We start from the raw sequence: 14,319 nt of genomic DNA, 5'->3' as shown, positions 1-14,319 counted from the left end.
AACTGTTAGGCATTTTCCATGTGTCATGTCACTTTATCTTCATGACATACACATAAAGCAGATGCTATTGCCTCTGGTTTCCATGTAAGGGGACAGAGAGGCTGGATAATGCTCCAAAATCACTTGGCTAATCAGAACAGGAACCAGATGTGAAATCAGGAATATCTGACTCCAGAACGCAAGCTGTCACATACCAGGTCCCATGCTCTCAGGTGTTATTTGACACCACTGTCTAGTGATGTGATAATGATGCTGTTGTGTAGCATTGCTTTTTAAGAAAACTGGAATTCCTTAGAAACCCAGTCTCATCCTTTCTTAGAGTAGTCTTTCCAGGTGTGGCTAGCAAGCACTATATTTATCTTGCCACTGGGAAAACAGGACCAACAGTTGCATGCATCACCCTTGGCTATGCAACCTGCTGAAAAGACCCATGAATTCCAGCTCTGCCTATGGGAGACACTCACTCTCATAAAAATAAATTGTATTTCTCTTTGTGGTTGTCACTATCTGTTTTTTTATAAGCATCAAATAAGGCTTTCGATTATTCTTGTTGGAAGAGAGATCCCCTTGAAAATGCCAGTTCAGCAAATTATGAATGTGTTTCAGGAGGAATGCTAGCCAATCAAAACAGTCACTGTAGATGAAACAGAAAGTGTGATTTTAGTAAAACATTTTAAGGAAGTGCCTGTTAGAAACAATTTGGAAGAAATTTCTATTTGTTAATATGACTGAATCCCTCACCCATCTGGGACTCAAATATGGAACAGTAACAAATACCTCATCTGAGCCCGGAAGATATTTCAGTCACACCTTTGAGCTTTGATTTTACGTAGAGTTTTGTAGGTTAAAAGCATGAATCCGGGAGTCCGTTCACTAATAGGAAGTCTCTTCCTTCCCCGCCTGAGCTGAAATAAGAAAACTAGAGGCCGAATATACTAAATTGCAATTTGGTATCCTGCAGCTGGATGGTGGGATGGTTTCATTTCATCTTAATTTCTCAGCCTTCCAAGATGCCGTATTCTGTTTGGTGCCCTACTGTTGAGTAGCTCAGAAATGCCCTCCATCATGTACATCTGGAAAAGCCTATGGTGATGAAATAAATATGTAATCGAACTGTGAACTCTCAGCCACAGACAAGGAACTTACCGTGGAATGCTTTGACTGATATGTATAGAAGCTTGATATTCACGGCCCTTAGGAAAGGAGCATTTGTGGCTAATAGAAGTAGTGATTTACATAGTCAGATGAGGGAGGCTGTCCCCGGCTAACTGAGGCAGTCATGGCAGTAAGGAAGGATAACCAGCCTCAATATTTAGGGGCCATTAGGAGTTGCCAGTCAGAGGGACTTCCATCCATTCATTGATGCAGCTCATTAATTTTTCAGCACCCTTGGTATTCAGAGTCCCAAGGGGGACACATGTCCTAGATCCATTCCTCAAGAAACCTTAAAAGTTTCCTGGGTGAACTACAGCATGTAAAACAAAGATGACATGAGCTAGCAAGTGACAAGAGCTAAAAGAGCAAGATACAGATGGCTATGAGAGTAAGAATATGGAAAGATGCCTTTTAACCAGTAGAGGAAAAGCTGGGGAGCTTTGCTTAACTTTTCAGTGCAAGGGTAATTTTTTAAAAAAAGATTTATTTATTTATTTATTTATTCATGAGAGACACACATGGAGAGAGAGAGAGAGAGAGAGGCAGAGACATAGGCAGAGGGAGAGGCAGGCTCTTCACAGGGAGCCCGATGCGGGACTCGATCCCAGATCCCGGGATCACAACCTGAGCAGAAGGCAGCCATCCAACCGCTGAGCCACCCAGGTGTCCAAAGGGTAATTACCCTCTTTCAAGTAGTGTTAACCTCAGTTGCATTTTGCTTGCTTTGTTGCATTCTGATGCTAGCCCAACTTGGTCATGTTGTTGTAGGCAGAGACCCACTAATGAGAACTAATTCATGGAGCATTTACTATATGTCAGGTGTTATCCTAAGCCCAGAATCATCTTAAACCCAAGCTTATTTAATTGTAGTATATTAACCCCATTTCACAAATGAGGAAATCAAGGCACAAGGAGGGTAAATAACTTGCCCAAAGAACGTAATTTAGTTATTGGTGAGGGTTCAGATCCAGGGAGTAGCACGTTTCATCTGCACTGCCTTCCACTGTGTGCATTAGTTCTCTGAGATTTTGAGGCGAGGGGGACTCTCATAAATTGTTCATTCCTCACAGCCACTCCTCACATGAAGTAGGTGGTCATGCATTTACCAGATATGGGCATCCTGCTCATCCTGGGGCAATTATGCTATCACTGACCAGTTTGGGGGAGTTCCCAAGGAGATTTAAGGGTGTACATTCTGATGGTTATTCCAAACAGAACAGGTGTGCTACTAAGGCCATTGTTTGATCTCATCCATTATGGAAGCTTAACCGAGTGTCAATGTCTTCATAGGTGTAACACAGAGAGTGAGTGGTACCAAATCCACGAGAACATCATCAAAAAACTGAATGCACGTTACAATCTGACAGGCTCCAACGCAGGTGAGTGTGTGGGACTGGCTGACTCTCCCTCCGCTTTTCATTTCAGGCCTTTTATTTTATGTATCTGTGTAAGAAGGAGATGAACCATGCTTTGTTTTTCTCTGCATTCACTTTGTAACTTTAAAAACGTACAGTCAACAATCTGGTACGTCTCCCTGTGCTAAGATGGGCTTATAGCTATAACTCTATTTAAAGTAGCTCTATTTAATGTATTCTGTTCTGGTTTGAAACAAGGCAGAGTGTGTGGATTTGTTCAGTAATACCAAGTGGTGAGGCCTCTGAGTTGTTACCAGTCACTAAAACCCAAATGACAAATATGCTTGGGTTCTTGACTGTGGTGTGGAATAGGGTTGATGGACGGAAGTTAGGTCCAAGAAAGACATGCTTCCCTGCCTATAGCTGGGAGCAGAACAACGTACTGGAGAACAAACATACAGGTTCGTGTGTTGAAATCGGCTAGGGAGACAAATGGTGTTGACTGCAGTTTCACGTACAGAAAAATGTATGCACGCGTAGTAAGAGGGGGAACTGAAATACAGAGCGTTACAAGTTATATATGATACGTGGTACGTATTTTTAACCTGGAAACTTCATAGATACTGCATCATACAGCATATGTAGTGACATTTTTACGTTTGGTCAGTGGACAAAAACTAGGTGAATATTTTTAGCTCCCTGTCCCCCCAGCCCCCTTCAAATCCAAGTTGAAGCAAAACAGACTGTAGCTGTGTGGTTTCATTGACATAAGAAAAAACTTGACATTAAGTCATCTATTAGAACTCAATACATTATTTTTTAAGACTGGTTTTCAAAGTAACTTGAGTATAGATATTTATGCCCTTGTCCAACCTTCCTGGTAATCTAGAACAAGAATCTGAGCTCAAACCACCTTTTTTTCAGACCCGTACACATCTTATTAGGCCACACCGACCCACAAAGAAAAAGTAACCATAGACAGAAACTTTCTGCTTCAGTGAGAGTCCTAAGCATCAGCAGGTCACACATGTGGCAGCATTCAGGTTGTTATGAGTGGTGAGATCACCCTCTCCTCCCTTTCCCAAGAGTTGGGGAGGTAACTTGAGTTTGACCTAATTCACACAAAGTCCTCCATCTACCGGCTAAATAAACAAAGAAACTTGGAGCAGTAGAAGGCAGAGTCCCTAAAGGGTCGGGAAGAGATGGTAGTAGTAGTATACAAGGTGAAGTGATGATAAGATACTTTAGAATCTGGTATGTGTATTTGTCTTCACCTTTTCTGGTAAAGAATTATAACACTAGTTGTGTGCAGACCACATGATTTATTTTAAATGTATGCCTGGTAAGATGGCAAAGATACCACTTTTTAAAAACTAATCATGCCAAATTCGTTGGCAGACTTCTAGGCAAATCCTGGTTAGTTTTGTTCTAAACCTTCTGGGGTTTCATGATACCACTGACTATTTTTTATCATTAATTACCCTCTAAACCTGTGCTGTCCAGTTCATTGGGCAGTATCTACATGTGGCTTTTGAGCACTAGATACAAGGCTTACAGCACTGGGATTGAGGTGTGCTGTGATTATAAAATATGTACTGGGTTTTGAAAACATGGTACTTTAAAAAAATGTAAAATATCCCATTAATAACTTTTATATTGATTACATGTTAAAAGATAACATTGTGGAGATAATGGGTTAAAATACATCACTAAAATTAATTTTGTTTCCTTTTACTTTTTAGCATGGCTACTAGAAAATTTTTAATTTCACTGGTGGCTCCAATTGTATACCTATTAGTGCTGCCCTGGACTTAAAGATTTTTTTCAGGGACGCCTGGGTGGCTCAATCAGTTAAGCATTCAACCTTTGATTTTGTCTCAGGTCATGATCTCAGAGTCATGAGATCAAGCCCCACGTTGGGCTTCTCACTCAGCGGCAAATTGGCTTGAGATTCTCTATCTCTCTGGCCCTCCTTCTCCACATTTGCTCACACTCGCACAGGATCTCTCTAGCGCTCGCTCGCTCTCTCAAATAAATAAATAAATAAATAAATCTTAAAAAAATAAAAAAAAATTTTTTTCAGTTCTTTCCATGCCTCTTCAGGATTCCTACTACTCCTAATTTGCCTGCATTTGCCTCCTCTATGAATAAACAAATCCCTGACCTTGTGATTTTTTTTTTCCCATGGATTACCTTCTCTCACTACCATCACAGATGTATTCTTGCCTAAGCAGTGTGTGTTGGCCTGCCCCAGTAGATTTTTTTCCCCAACTCCTTATTGACTCCAAAGCCTTTCCTCTTCCACTATGCTTCATGCAGAACAAAATTCCTCTGTTCTTGGATTGTTTGCGCATATCGTTGTCCAGACTCTGATGTGATTCCCAGTTGCCTCTTGAATCATGGTGGAGTTCTCAATGATGCGCTTTGATTTATGCCTCCAGATAGATTCCTAACATCACTGATTCTATATCCTGTGAGGTCAGAGTTCCAGTAACGCCAAATTGCACCTTTCTCTCTGCTTATAGATGAGAGTCATCTTAAAGAGAGGATAGCCTTGGGATGCCTGGGTGGCTCAGCAGTTGAGTGTCTGCCTTCCGCTCAGGGCATGATCCCGGGGTCCGAGATCAAGTCCCACGTGGGGCTCCATGCAGGGAGCCTGCTCCTCCCTCTGCCTGTGTCTCTGCCTCTCTCTCTGTCTGTGTCTCTCAGGAATAAATAAATAAATCTTAAAACAAACAAACAACAGATAGCCTCTAAGAACTTTGCCTGAGGAAGTAGGATGTCCTAAATTTGAATTACCGTTTTACTGGGATAATAATAATATCATCTTCTAAGGATTATCAGGGAGAAAGCATCTGCAAAGTGTGTTGGATTATTGATAGGTTAGATCATTGAACGGGCCTTCCTACTTTGTTTCTTTCATCTTGTCTCTGCTGATTTAATTGCTAAGATCCCTCCCTTCTTTGAAATTTAATTGTTGTCCTTGTGATTATGCAGATTAACTCTGAAGGAAGGCAGCACAATTTATTTCCTTGGTAGTTCCTGGAGCTTAGACATGCCCTTCTATTCCATGTGATCTGTCAATCTTATTGACCTACGGACCATTTATCCTTGCTCCGGAGTGAGACTACCAGTTAGTGACATATAAACCACCATATTCCCTGAGTGTTCCCTTTTCTGTTTACAACCATCATACTGAAATGAAAAACTATTTGTGCATCTTTGGAAAGAGTGAAAGGAACCATTGTACTGTAGAGCCCTGAATGAAAGGTTTTGCCTTTAGCAGAATCCATCCTCCTCCATTTTGTTGCCTACTGTGATACTTTGATGCTGAGGCAGCCAGATTTATGTGCTTTATACTTGGCTTCGGCTGCAGAGCCCCATCTATTCCTGTTCTAATGGCCAGTCCTCTCCGTTCTTCTCCTTTTAAGCCTGAGCCTCAGCCAGCTGCCCACAGCCAACATCTGTCTGCCTTCCACTCTTCTGGTCTCTCCACTGAAATTTCTACCCTTTAGTCTTGGTGGATCACTCTCCTTCTTGTAGAAAACAGTTATAAGAACAGAAGAGAAATAGGAGTTGTTTGGCTTTATTATTGAAAGGGAGACCCTCAATGACTTACTTAAAAATAGTGGGGGAAGCAGGGTGCCTGGCTGGCTTAGTTAGAAGAACATGTGACTCTTGAGGTTGTGAGTTCGAGCCCCACTTTGGGTGTAGAGGTTACTTAAAATCCTTAGAAACAAAAAGTGGGGGAGACAAGGGTACACAAAATTGAAGTTGGAAATTGGGATACCTAATGTTCAAACTATCACAGTGATTAGATCTGTTGACTTACATAGTTTTCTCCTTGAACCACGGGATTGTTGATTAAATGGAAGCAGTGTGGTCAGATGTCTTCAAGAAAATTGAGTTCATTCAGTAAAGTATTGTTTTTTTCCTGCTTTCCTCCCACTATTCCTTGGTCATTGATACTAAAAAAGAAAAAAAAAAAAAAAGAACTTTGAAATCAGTTTTCGGAACAAATTCTACCAACAAATTTCCAGGCCCTTTATGCTTCATTGATGTCTTCCTATCTCTTGGAGTTGTAATCTTGTCTGTTAAATAGTTAAAGGGATTTGTCTAGTTAACTGGGTTTTTTTACCCCCTAACTAAGACTTATGTTGCAAAGGCACATTAACCACTATCTTTGAGTTTAGAAGCTGGGAGAAAATTGCAAGTGATCCATTTATCTTTTAAAGATGAAGAAAAAAATAATTGAATTAACATATCCTCTGGTTGGATTTAGTTAGGCTGAATAATTTGAAATTTTTGTGCTCTGTGGGAATTTTAAAATCCAAAAGTAATATTGTAAGAATTTGAAATTCTAAAAATATTCATGAAATGAGCCTGGTTTAGGTTTGTTGAGCAAATGGTTATTATAAATGTCACCTCCAATAGGCATTAGCAATTGAAATGCTAGGAATGTGTACTAAGACTGAGCCAGTGTGATTTACTGAAGCAAATTCAGTTCTGTGACTTGAAGTAAATTGTGTAAGAATCATTGGCTCTGGTTCAGTATGTCCTGAGAGAAACTTCAAAATCTTTTCATATTATCTGTATATTTATGAAATCCTATTTCCTGCAGTTTACACATGTAGTTTCCAGCTAGAAGAAATCATATCAACTAATTAGGTCAATTTCTGCACTTTTTTTTTTTTTTCTTTTTTGCCTTAGCAAGATGAGTTGCATTCCTGCCAACTATGCATTTTAACCCCCACAAAAGATTGAGGAATTACCTAGATGAGGAACTCATGAGTGCAGGAAGAACAGTTTAACTCTATGCAGGAAGTGAGCAGTGTTCTTTCTTTGGCTGAAGTAAAAGGAGGGTTTTGATCATTATATTGCATTTTGGGGTTGAGTAACCTACCTTTATAGAGCAGTGTGGTTATTTAATTCATTGTTATTGAACTGCTAGAATTCTTGAGGATTGTATCAATGCTCCTGATTTTTGGGCATGGCATTTAGAAACTTTGCTTTCTAATATTGTTAAAAGAAGCTGGTACTTATTGGCACCATCTGTTGGCTGGAAATGTGGGATGTGACCTTTTTGCTCGCTTTAGAAATTACCTAATTATTAAACCATGCTCTCTCTTTTATTCTTTTAGAGATTTTTAGTTTCAACTAAATTTACTTCCGGAAAAGTTGCATGAGTAGTACAAAGAATTCCTAGTTTCTCAAAGGTTAACATTTTACCTCATTTGCTGTATCCTTCTCTACTTCATACTCACTCAATCTCTTTCTCCTATAATTTATAATTTAGCATCACTGAATTGGTATAATTCTTAAGATTGGCTCAGTGCTCCTAATGTTTAAACGTGTGTGTACAATACATATAATACATACACAACACAAATACTTTTCCCTCCAGAACTGTTTGAGAACAAAATGCAGGCATGATTCCTCTATACTTCTGCTTACTCAAGACATGACAACATAACCAAAGTACATTGATAAAAATCAGGAAATTAACATACATGTATTTCCACAGTTTTCTCAGTGTCCTTTATAATTAAAGAGACCCAGGCTGTATCACATGCAGTTGTAATATCTTTTCAGTTTCCTTTAATCTAAACCATTCTCCTTTAATTACAGTGAACAAAAAAGAGTTCAAAATATGTATTATATATATAAAGTATTTTTATAGCTTCATGAAATATACAAAAAACAAATCATAAACTAAAAAAGTAGTGATTAGAGCTTGATTTTATTCTCCAAATTACTTATATTTTGCTAATTTAGTCACTAGTAAAACTGTTTGGAAGATTTGCTATATAGAAAAACTTTGCATTTTATAAAAGCAAGTGTTTGAATAAACTAATCAGATGTTAAATTATACTCATATATGATATGTTCTGTGTACATTTTTAAAAAATCGTTTTCATCCAGGGGCTTACAACCTGCTTCATGTTTTGGAAAAATTACAAATCAATAATAATGATGATTATTATATACCTGTAACAAACAAAACCCTTTTGAACCTCGACAGAACCCTCATGTACACCATTGAAATGTTGATATCCAAAATCATAACAAGGAAGGAAATTTTAAGATGAAAATTCTCCTCTGTTAAGAAGGAAATGTGAATTTCCTCTGAATGGTTTCATCCACTCTTATAATTACAGCTTCCACTGCATGCCAGCGCATGCCCTCTCCATCCCTCATTTCTGGTCAGTAAATTTCTTTTCTGGTTACGACTCAATGAAAATAAACAATTGCAGATGTCTCTTCTGTTTTTTAGTTTGACGTTCCATAACTCGTTATGTATTACTTCAGTCTTATTTGGGCTATAACCCTTAGCCATGGGCTAACCACTTCTTTAAAGAAAGCTTTAAAGTTTTTTCTAAGACTTTGAAATAGCAGATCTGTGGACTGGCAGTTATAATTACAAGAATATTTGCACATATTTATCATACCTTTTACATGATAGACCATAGCATCCCAATCAGTAGGGTTACCTGTTCAAAGATCTCAGGAAAATGATCTTCAGAAAGTGAGCCTATAGTCAGACCCTTTGATTATCCTCAGCGGTGTCAAAATCACACCTTCCTGAGTTAAATTTATTTATTTTTATTTCAGTTTATTCACAAACTGAATAATACTGGTTGAAAGTCAAAACAGAGGTGTGACTAGACTATTAAGAAAGGAGAATGATTTTCTTTTACTTTATCTTTCTTTTCTTTTTCTCTTCTTCAATTTTTTTTTTAAAATGTAAGTTGGCTTTAAAACTACATCTGAAAGAAGAGATACATCCCCAAATTTGAGCATTGGCAACATTAATAATATAGTGTCTGGATTTTCAAGATGACAGTGTTAAAGGACACTTGTCCTTTGGGTAATCTGGTCCTGCTGGGCAGAGGATTTAAGCAACTAGGCCCCTCTACCATGTACTTAACAATTCAGTGGGCTTCTAGTACTGTCATGGCTCCCATTTTATTTCTTTATCTAATCTGACTCATTTTGACACTCTAGTGTCTTTTTAGTGCTTCTGACTTTTGCTCCATTGACTCATTTTCCAACAGTGCTGTTTTACTTGACAGCACTCCTGCTAGACATTTGGCTTCCCTTCTCTCCTCTACTCCAGAGACTATGAGATCCTGTCTCTGACCTCTCTGTGTAAATACTCCCTTAATCCTGCCAGGTTTTTATTGATGCAGCCAGAATCTACTCTTGAAAGTTCTCTTTGGCTTTGAGTTGGACCCACATTAGATACATGCTTTTAGTGTATTTATTTTAAAAGTCAGTTATCTTAAGAATGCCTGGGGGGGGGGGATCAGTCGATTGAGTGTCTGACTCTTGATTTTGACTCAAATCATAATCTCAGGGTCGTGAGATCAAGCCCCATGTCAGGCACTGTGCTAGATGTGAAGCCTGCTTAAGACTTTCTCTCTCTCTCTCTCTCTGCTCCTGCCCCACTTGCACTCGCATGCTCGTTCTCTCTCTCTCTCAAAAAAAAAAAATAATAATACTAAAAGTTAGTTATCTTACCTTATAGACTCCACATATAATATTCTAGTACTCAAAGCAAAACTCTGTTGATAGGTTTTTGTAAATCAAGCACATAGGAATAAATAGAAGTAAACATTCTTCTTCTGATAACAATGAGGTCCTAAATATTTTAGAAATAAGCAGACTTTACTAAAGATAATTTTATGAAAGAATCTAATAATACCATTTTTTTTTAAAAGATTTTATTTATTTCAGAGAAAAAGCAAAAGAAAGAGAACAAGTAAAAAAAAAAAAGGAAAGAGAACAAGCACAAAGGGAGAAGCGGACTCCCTGCTGAACAGAAAGCCCAATGTGAGTCTTGATCCCAGGACCCTGAGATCATGACCTGAGCCCAAGGCAGATGTCCAACTGACTGAGTTACCTAGGTGCACCATAATACCATCTTTTGCAAGTTTTGCTGCTATCTCATTATGTTAGTGATTTTGTACTTCCAAGTTTAGAAGTCTAGCAATTATGTTTTAGTATGCAAATACTGTGAAGAAATAATGTTTTTAGTGATGGCTGGGTGGCTCAGTCAGTTAAGTGTCCAACTCTTGGTTTTGCCTCAGGCTTGTGCTCAGCAGGGAATCCACTTGAAGATTCTCTCTCTGCACCCCCCCCACCCCCACTTATGCATGTCTCTCTCTCAAATAAATAAATCTTTTTTAAAAATTAGTTTTTTTAGAGTTTTGCTACAGAAGAGCAGCCTGAGGAGCTGCATAGATGCATTCCAAACTGAAACAGCTATAACTGTTAAATATTTGAAAAACATTAAAATCTGAAGATTTTTCTAAGAGCGTACAGCATATAGAGAGAAACTTATTCAAGAGTCATACTAAATCTTAATAGATTTGGTGACACTTGTGCCAATACCCATTTACTCCTTCCCCCCTGCCTCTGCTCATCATGATGGATGTTCTGCTCCAGGCACATGTGACCAAGAAGATGAGACTCCTTCTCTGAGCTCTCAGTCAAGGGATACCATATCTGGCTGAGAGTTAAAGGCTCCCAGTACCTTTCATCACCCTTAGCTTTGAGTTACGGAGGAGTCTCCCTTCTTCTGCCCAATGCTTAGTCATAGGACAGTGGCTCTACCTGAGATACAGCAAGCCAGGAATATTGGGCATCAGTTGCCCTTGTCCCAGCTTGCTCATTGGATGGAGCTGCCTCACAAAGAGAGGCAACTTAAGAAAACCCAGAGACTACTATCTCAGCCTGGTACCTAGCCCATGAAGCAGGGGTGTCCCTCTAAAAAATAGACCACTGTACCCACTTCCAACTCTGGAGCAATGGATCAAAGCTTTGGCCCAAGGAGAAGTGGTAGTTCATGAGGAGAGAAAATTAAGAAGCCCTCCTGAAAGGAAATGACTTTATTTAAAACAGAGAATGGAGAAACAAGCCTGTGGGACTTCTTGAGACTGGAGACTTTGGAAAAAGGTTTTTTTAAAAAACGAATGAAGAAAAAAAAAACTGCAGAAAAATATACCATCAAGTGCACCAACATATACAAAATAGGAATACCAGAAGGAATGGAGAGAAAGAAAGGAGTAGGAAAAATATTTGGAGACATAGTAGCAGAAAAACTTCCCAAATTTGATGGAAAACATTAATCTGTACATCCAAGCTGCTCAGTGACTTTGAGTATGATAAGTGGGAAGAGATCTGCATCCTAACACATCGTAGCAAAAATGCTAAAAGACAATGACAGAATTTTTGAAAGTAGCAAGAGAAAAATTACTCCTCATACCCAGGAGAACCTCAAGGAAGTTGCTACCTAACTTCTTATACAGTGGAGGTCAGAAGGCAGTGATGACATATTCAAAGTGCTTAATGGTTTTGTTTTGTTTTTTTTTTTTTTAAAGACAACAACAACAACAAAAAATTCCCACCAAAGTGTCAATCAAGAATCTTATATCCAGCAAAACTATCTTTCAAAATTCTAGGAAAAATAAAGACAAGACAAAAAAACAGAATTTTTTGCTAACAAATCTGCTTTGCAGGAAATACTAAAGTTGTTCAGGCTGAAAGCAAGTGACCCAGACCATAATCCAAATCTCCATGAAAAATAACACCACTCAAGGTCAATTATGCATTTATAAAAGACAATATAGATTGCTGTTTCTTCTCCTTTCTTAACTAATCTTCTCAACTCAGTGTACAGCCACATTTTTCTACAGAGTTTCTCAGATCAAGCACTCCAAGAGTCTTTCATGATTCCTTATTTTCCCTCATTCCCCCACATCTCATGTACCAAAAAGAAAAGACTTCTTGTATGCCAGTATGTAACTTTTTAAACACTATTTCCCATCTCTGTTGTAACTGTGTCAGCATGGCCTCCATCATTTCCTGCCTTCATACCTGTGCTCATCAGTAATTAATTATGACCTCTGTGATTGCTACTTATTTTCCTGGCTTCCCCTGTGCTGTTAGGAATTTCCCCATCTTCACATGTGTCTATCTGTGCATATGACCTACTTGTATTTATCATGTTTGTCTTTGCCAAATCTCCAGTAATTGAGTCTTGCTCATGATAGACAGATTTGCCTCCAAAGCCACCATAGAATTTCATCTTTCAAATATACAGGAGGTTTGCAAAACTTGGCTTAATCTAGTGGTAAGTGCACATGACTATTGAAAGGAATAGTCTTTGCATATGGCACATAGGATGTTGAACATTTTTTTGATAGAAGATAATTTGTTGATATTCATGGTAGGGAGGAATAAGAACAGAAACAATGGGCAGCCCCAGTGATTCAGCAGTTTAGTACCGCCTTCAGCCCAGGGTGTAATCCTGGGGACCCAGGATCAAATCTCACATCAGGCTCCCTGCATGGAGCCTGCTTCTCCCTCTGCCTTTGTCTCTGCCTTTCTCTCTCTCTGTCTCTCTTGAATAAATAAATAAAATCTTAAAAAAAAAAAAAAAACAATGATATTATATAATAATGGTAGCGGCAGTGGTAGTTGTAGTGACAGCAGCCAACATTGTCGAACACCTCTGTTGTGCTAGATATCACCCAAAGTGTTTTATGGAGTTGGTATCATTATTATCTTGATTTTATAGATGTAGAAAACAGAGCACAGAGAAGTTAACATTTGGCAGGGTCTTAACTTGCACACTTAATCACAACATGTATTTATCAAATGTATTTGTCATTTTTTTTTATTTTTGCTTTGCTGTACACTCACAGCTCCATGTTATTTGGTTCAATGGTGGCAAAATGGCTGATCTAGTCTAAAATTAATTTTGCCTGCTACTTATAAGTCATGCTGAGCTTGGCATTTTTTTATATAAAAGTGCAGAATTTCATGAATTTGAAAAGAACCATCTTATGGAGTGAGTTAACTTCAATTCCTGTGAAATTGGAGCTAACAAATAGTCAGCCATGTTTGATTTATCAGATATGAAGCCTTTCTTTCCTGTACTACTGCTCTGTAAGTGTAGCTGCATCATGAAAAATACGTTATTTTGTGACAGACTCTAGATTAATTAATGCCTATGCCTTTGTTTAAAATTAGATATCAAATCATTATAATTGGCTCTTAAGCATCTAGGCAGATAAAAATGTTCAGTTTAATGATTGCATCTTTTAATAAAAGGGACAGTTCTCCCTTAGCAATTTCATTTTTGGTACTTAGATTAAGGACCAGGAAAAAGTGATTGTAAAACATTATTGATTTATTTTGTGAAATTAAAATTCTAACCTAGTTCTTCAGCTTATTGGTTGTCATAAATTCTTGTTTTTCCCCCCCAAAATCTACCCTGAACTTTAAAATTTCCTCAGTCAGTAATTTTTTTATTTCAATATCCTTATCATACATGTAACCCATTCTGCTTTACATTTATTTATGTGTGTGTGTCTTGTATTCAGTATTAGAATATCAGTTCCTTTGGAGTAGGAACCTTATCAAAAATATCCTTATAGCCCACCTTTCACCTTCCTCTCAAACTGAAAGTTATTGCCACACCCAAAATGGGCAGTGTGAATTGCGGCAGGACTAAACTAGTGTACAAATAAAATTCTATTCCTTAAAATTTAATTAAAAAATTTTTATTTGAGTATAGTTGGAATATAGTGTTACATTCATTTAAGGTGTACGGCACATAACATTTTAGAAGTCCCGGCCCCAGAGATAGAAGGTACGGTAAGGACTGACAAGGAATAGAATAGAAATAAAAATACTGCTCTGTGAACAAACAAAATTTATGACACATAAATGACCATTCCTGAAAGGATAGGGGTAATCCTTGGATAATTGAAATGAGTATTTGATGAGTCTCTCCTTTGTG

At 38.1% G+C, this 14,319-nt stretch overlaps 1 protein-coding gene across 7 annotated transcripts in view; it reads left to right on the top strand.

Annotated features, from left to right (window-relative positions):
• Nucleotides 1-14,319, top strand: part of DOCK4 (dedicator of cytokinesis 4) — a 409,301-nt gene that overhangs the window by 235,220 nt on the left and 159,762 nt on the right. For all 7 annotated transcript variants that reach the window (XM_041727815.1, XM_041727817.1, XM_041727816.1 and 4 more), the window contains one exon: nt 2,446-2,534. In XM_041727815.1, coding sequence (XP_041583749.1) covers nt 2,446-2,534 — 89 coding nt within the window. The remainder of the gene's footprint in view (nt 1-2,445; nt 2,535-14,319) is intronic.

Source organism: Vulpes lagopus, chromosome 13 (assembly GCF_018345385.1).
Source record: "Vulpes lagopus strain Blue_001 chromosome 13, ASM1834538v1, whole genome shotgun sequence".
In the NCBI taxonomy this organism is placed as follows: Eukaryota; Metazoa; Chordata; class Mammalia; order Carnivora; family Canidae; genus Vulpes; species Vulpes lagopus.
This window is presented reverse-complemented; position numbering and strand designations above follow the sequence as displayed.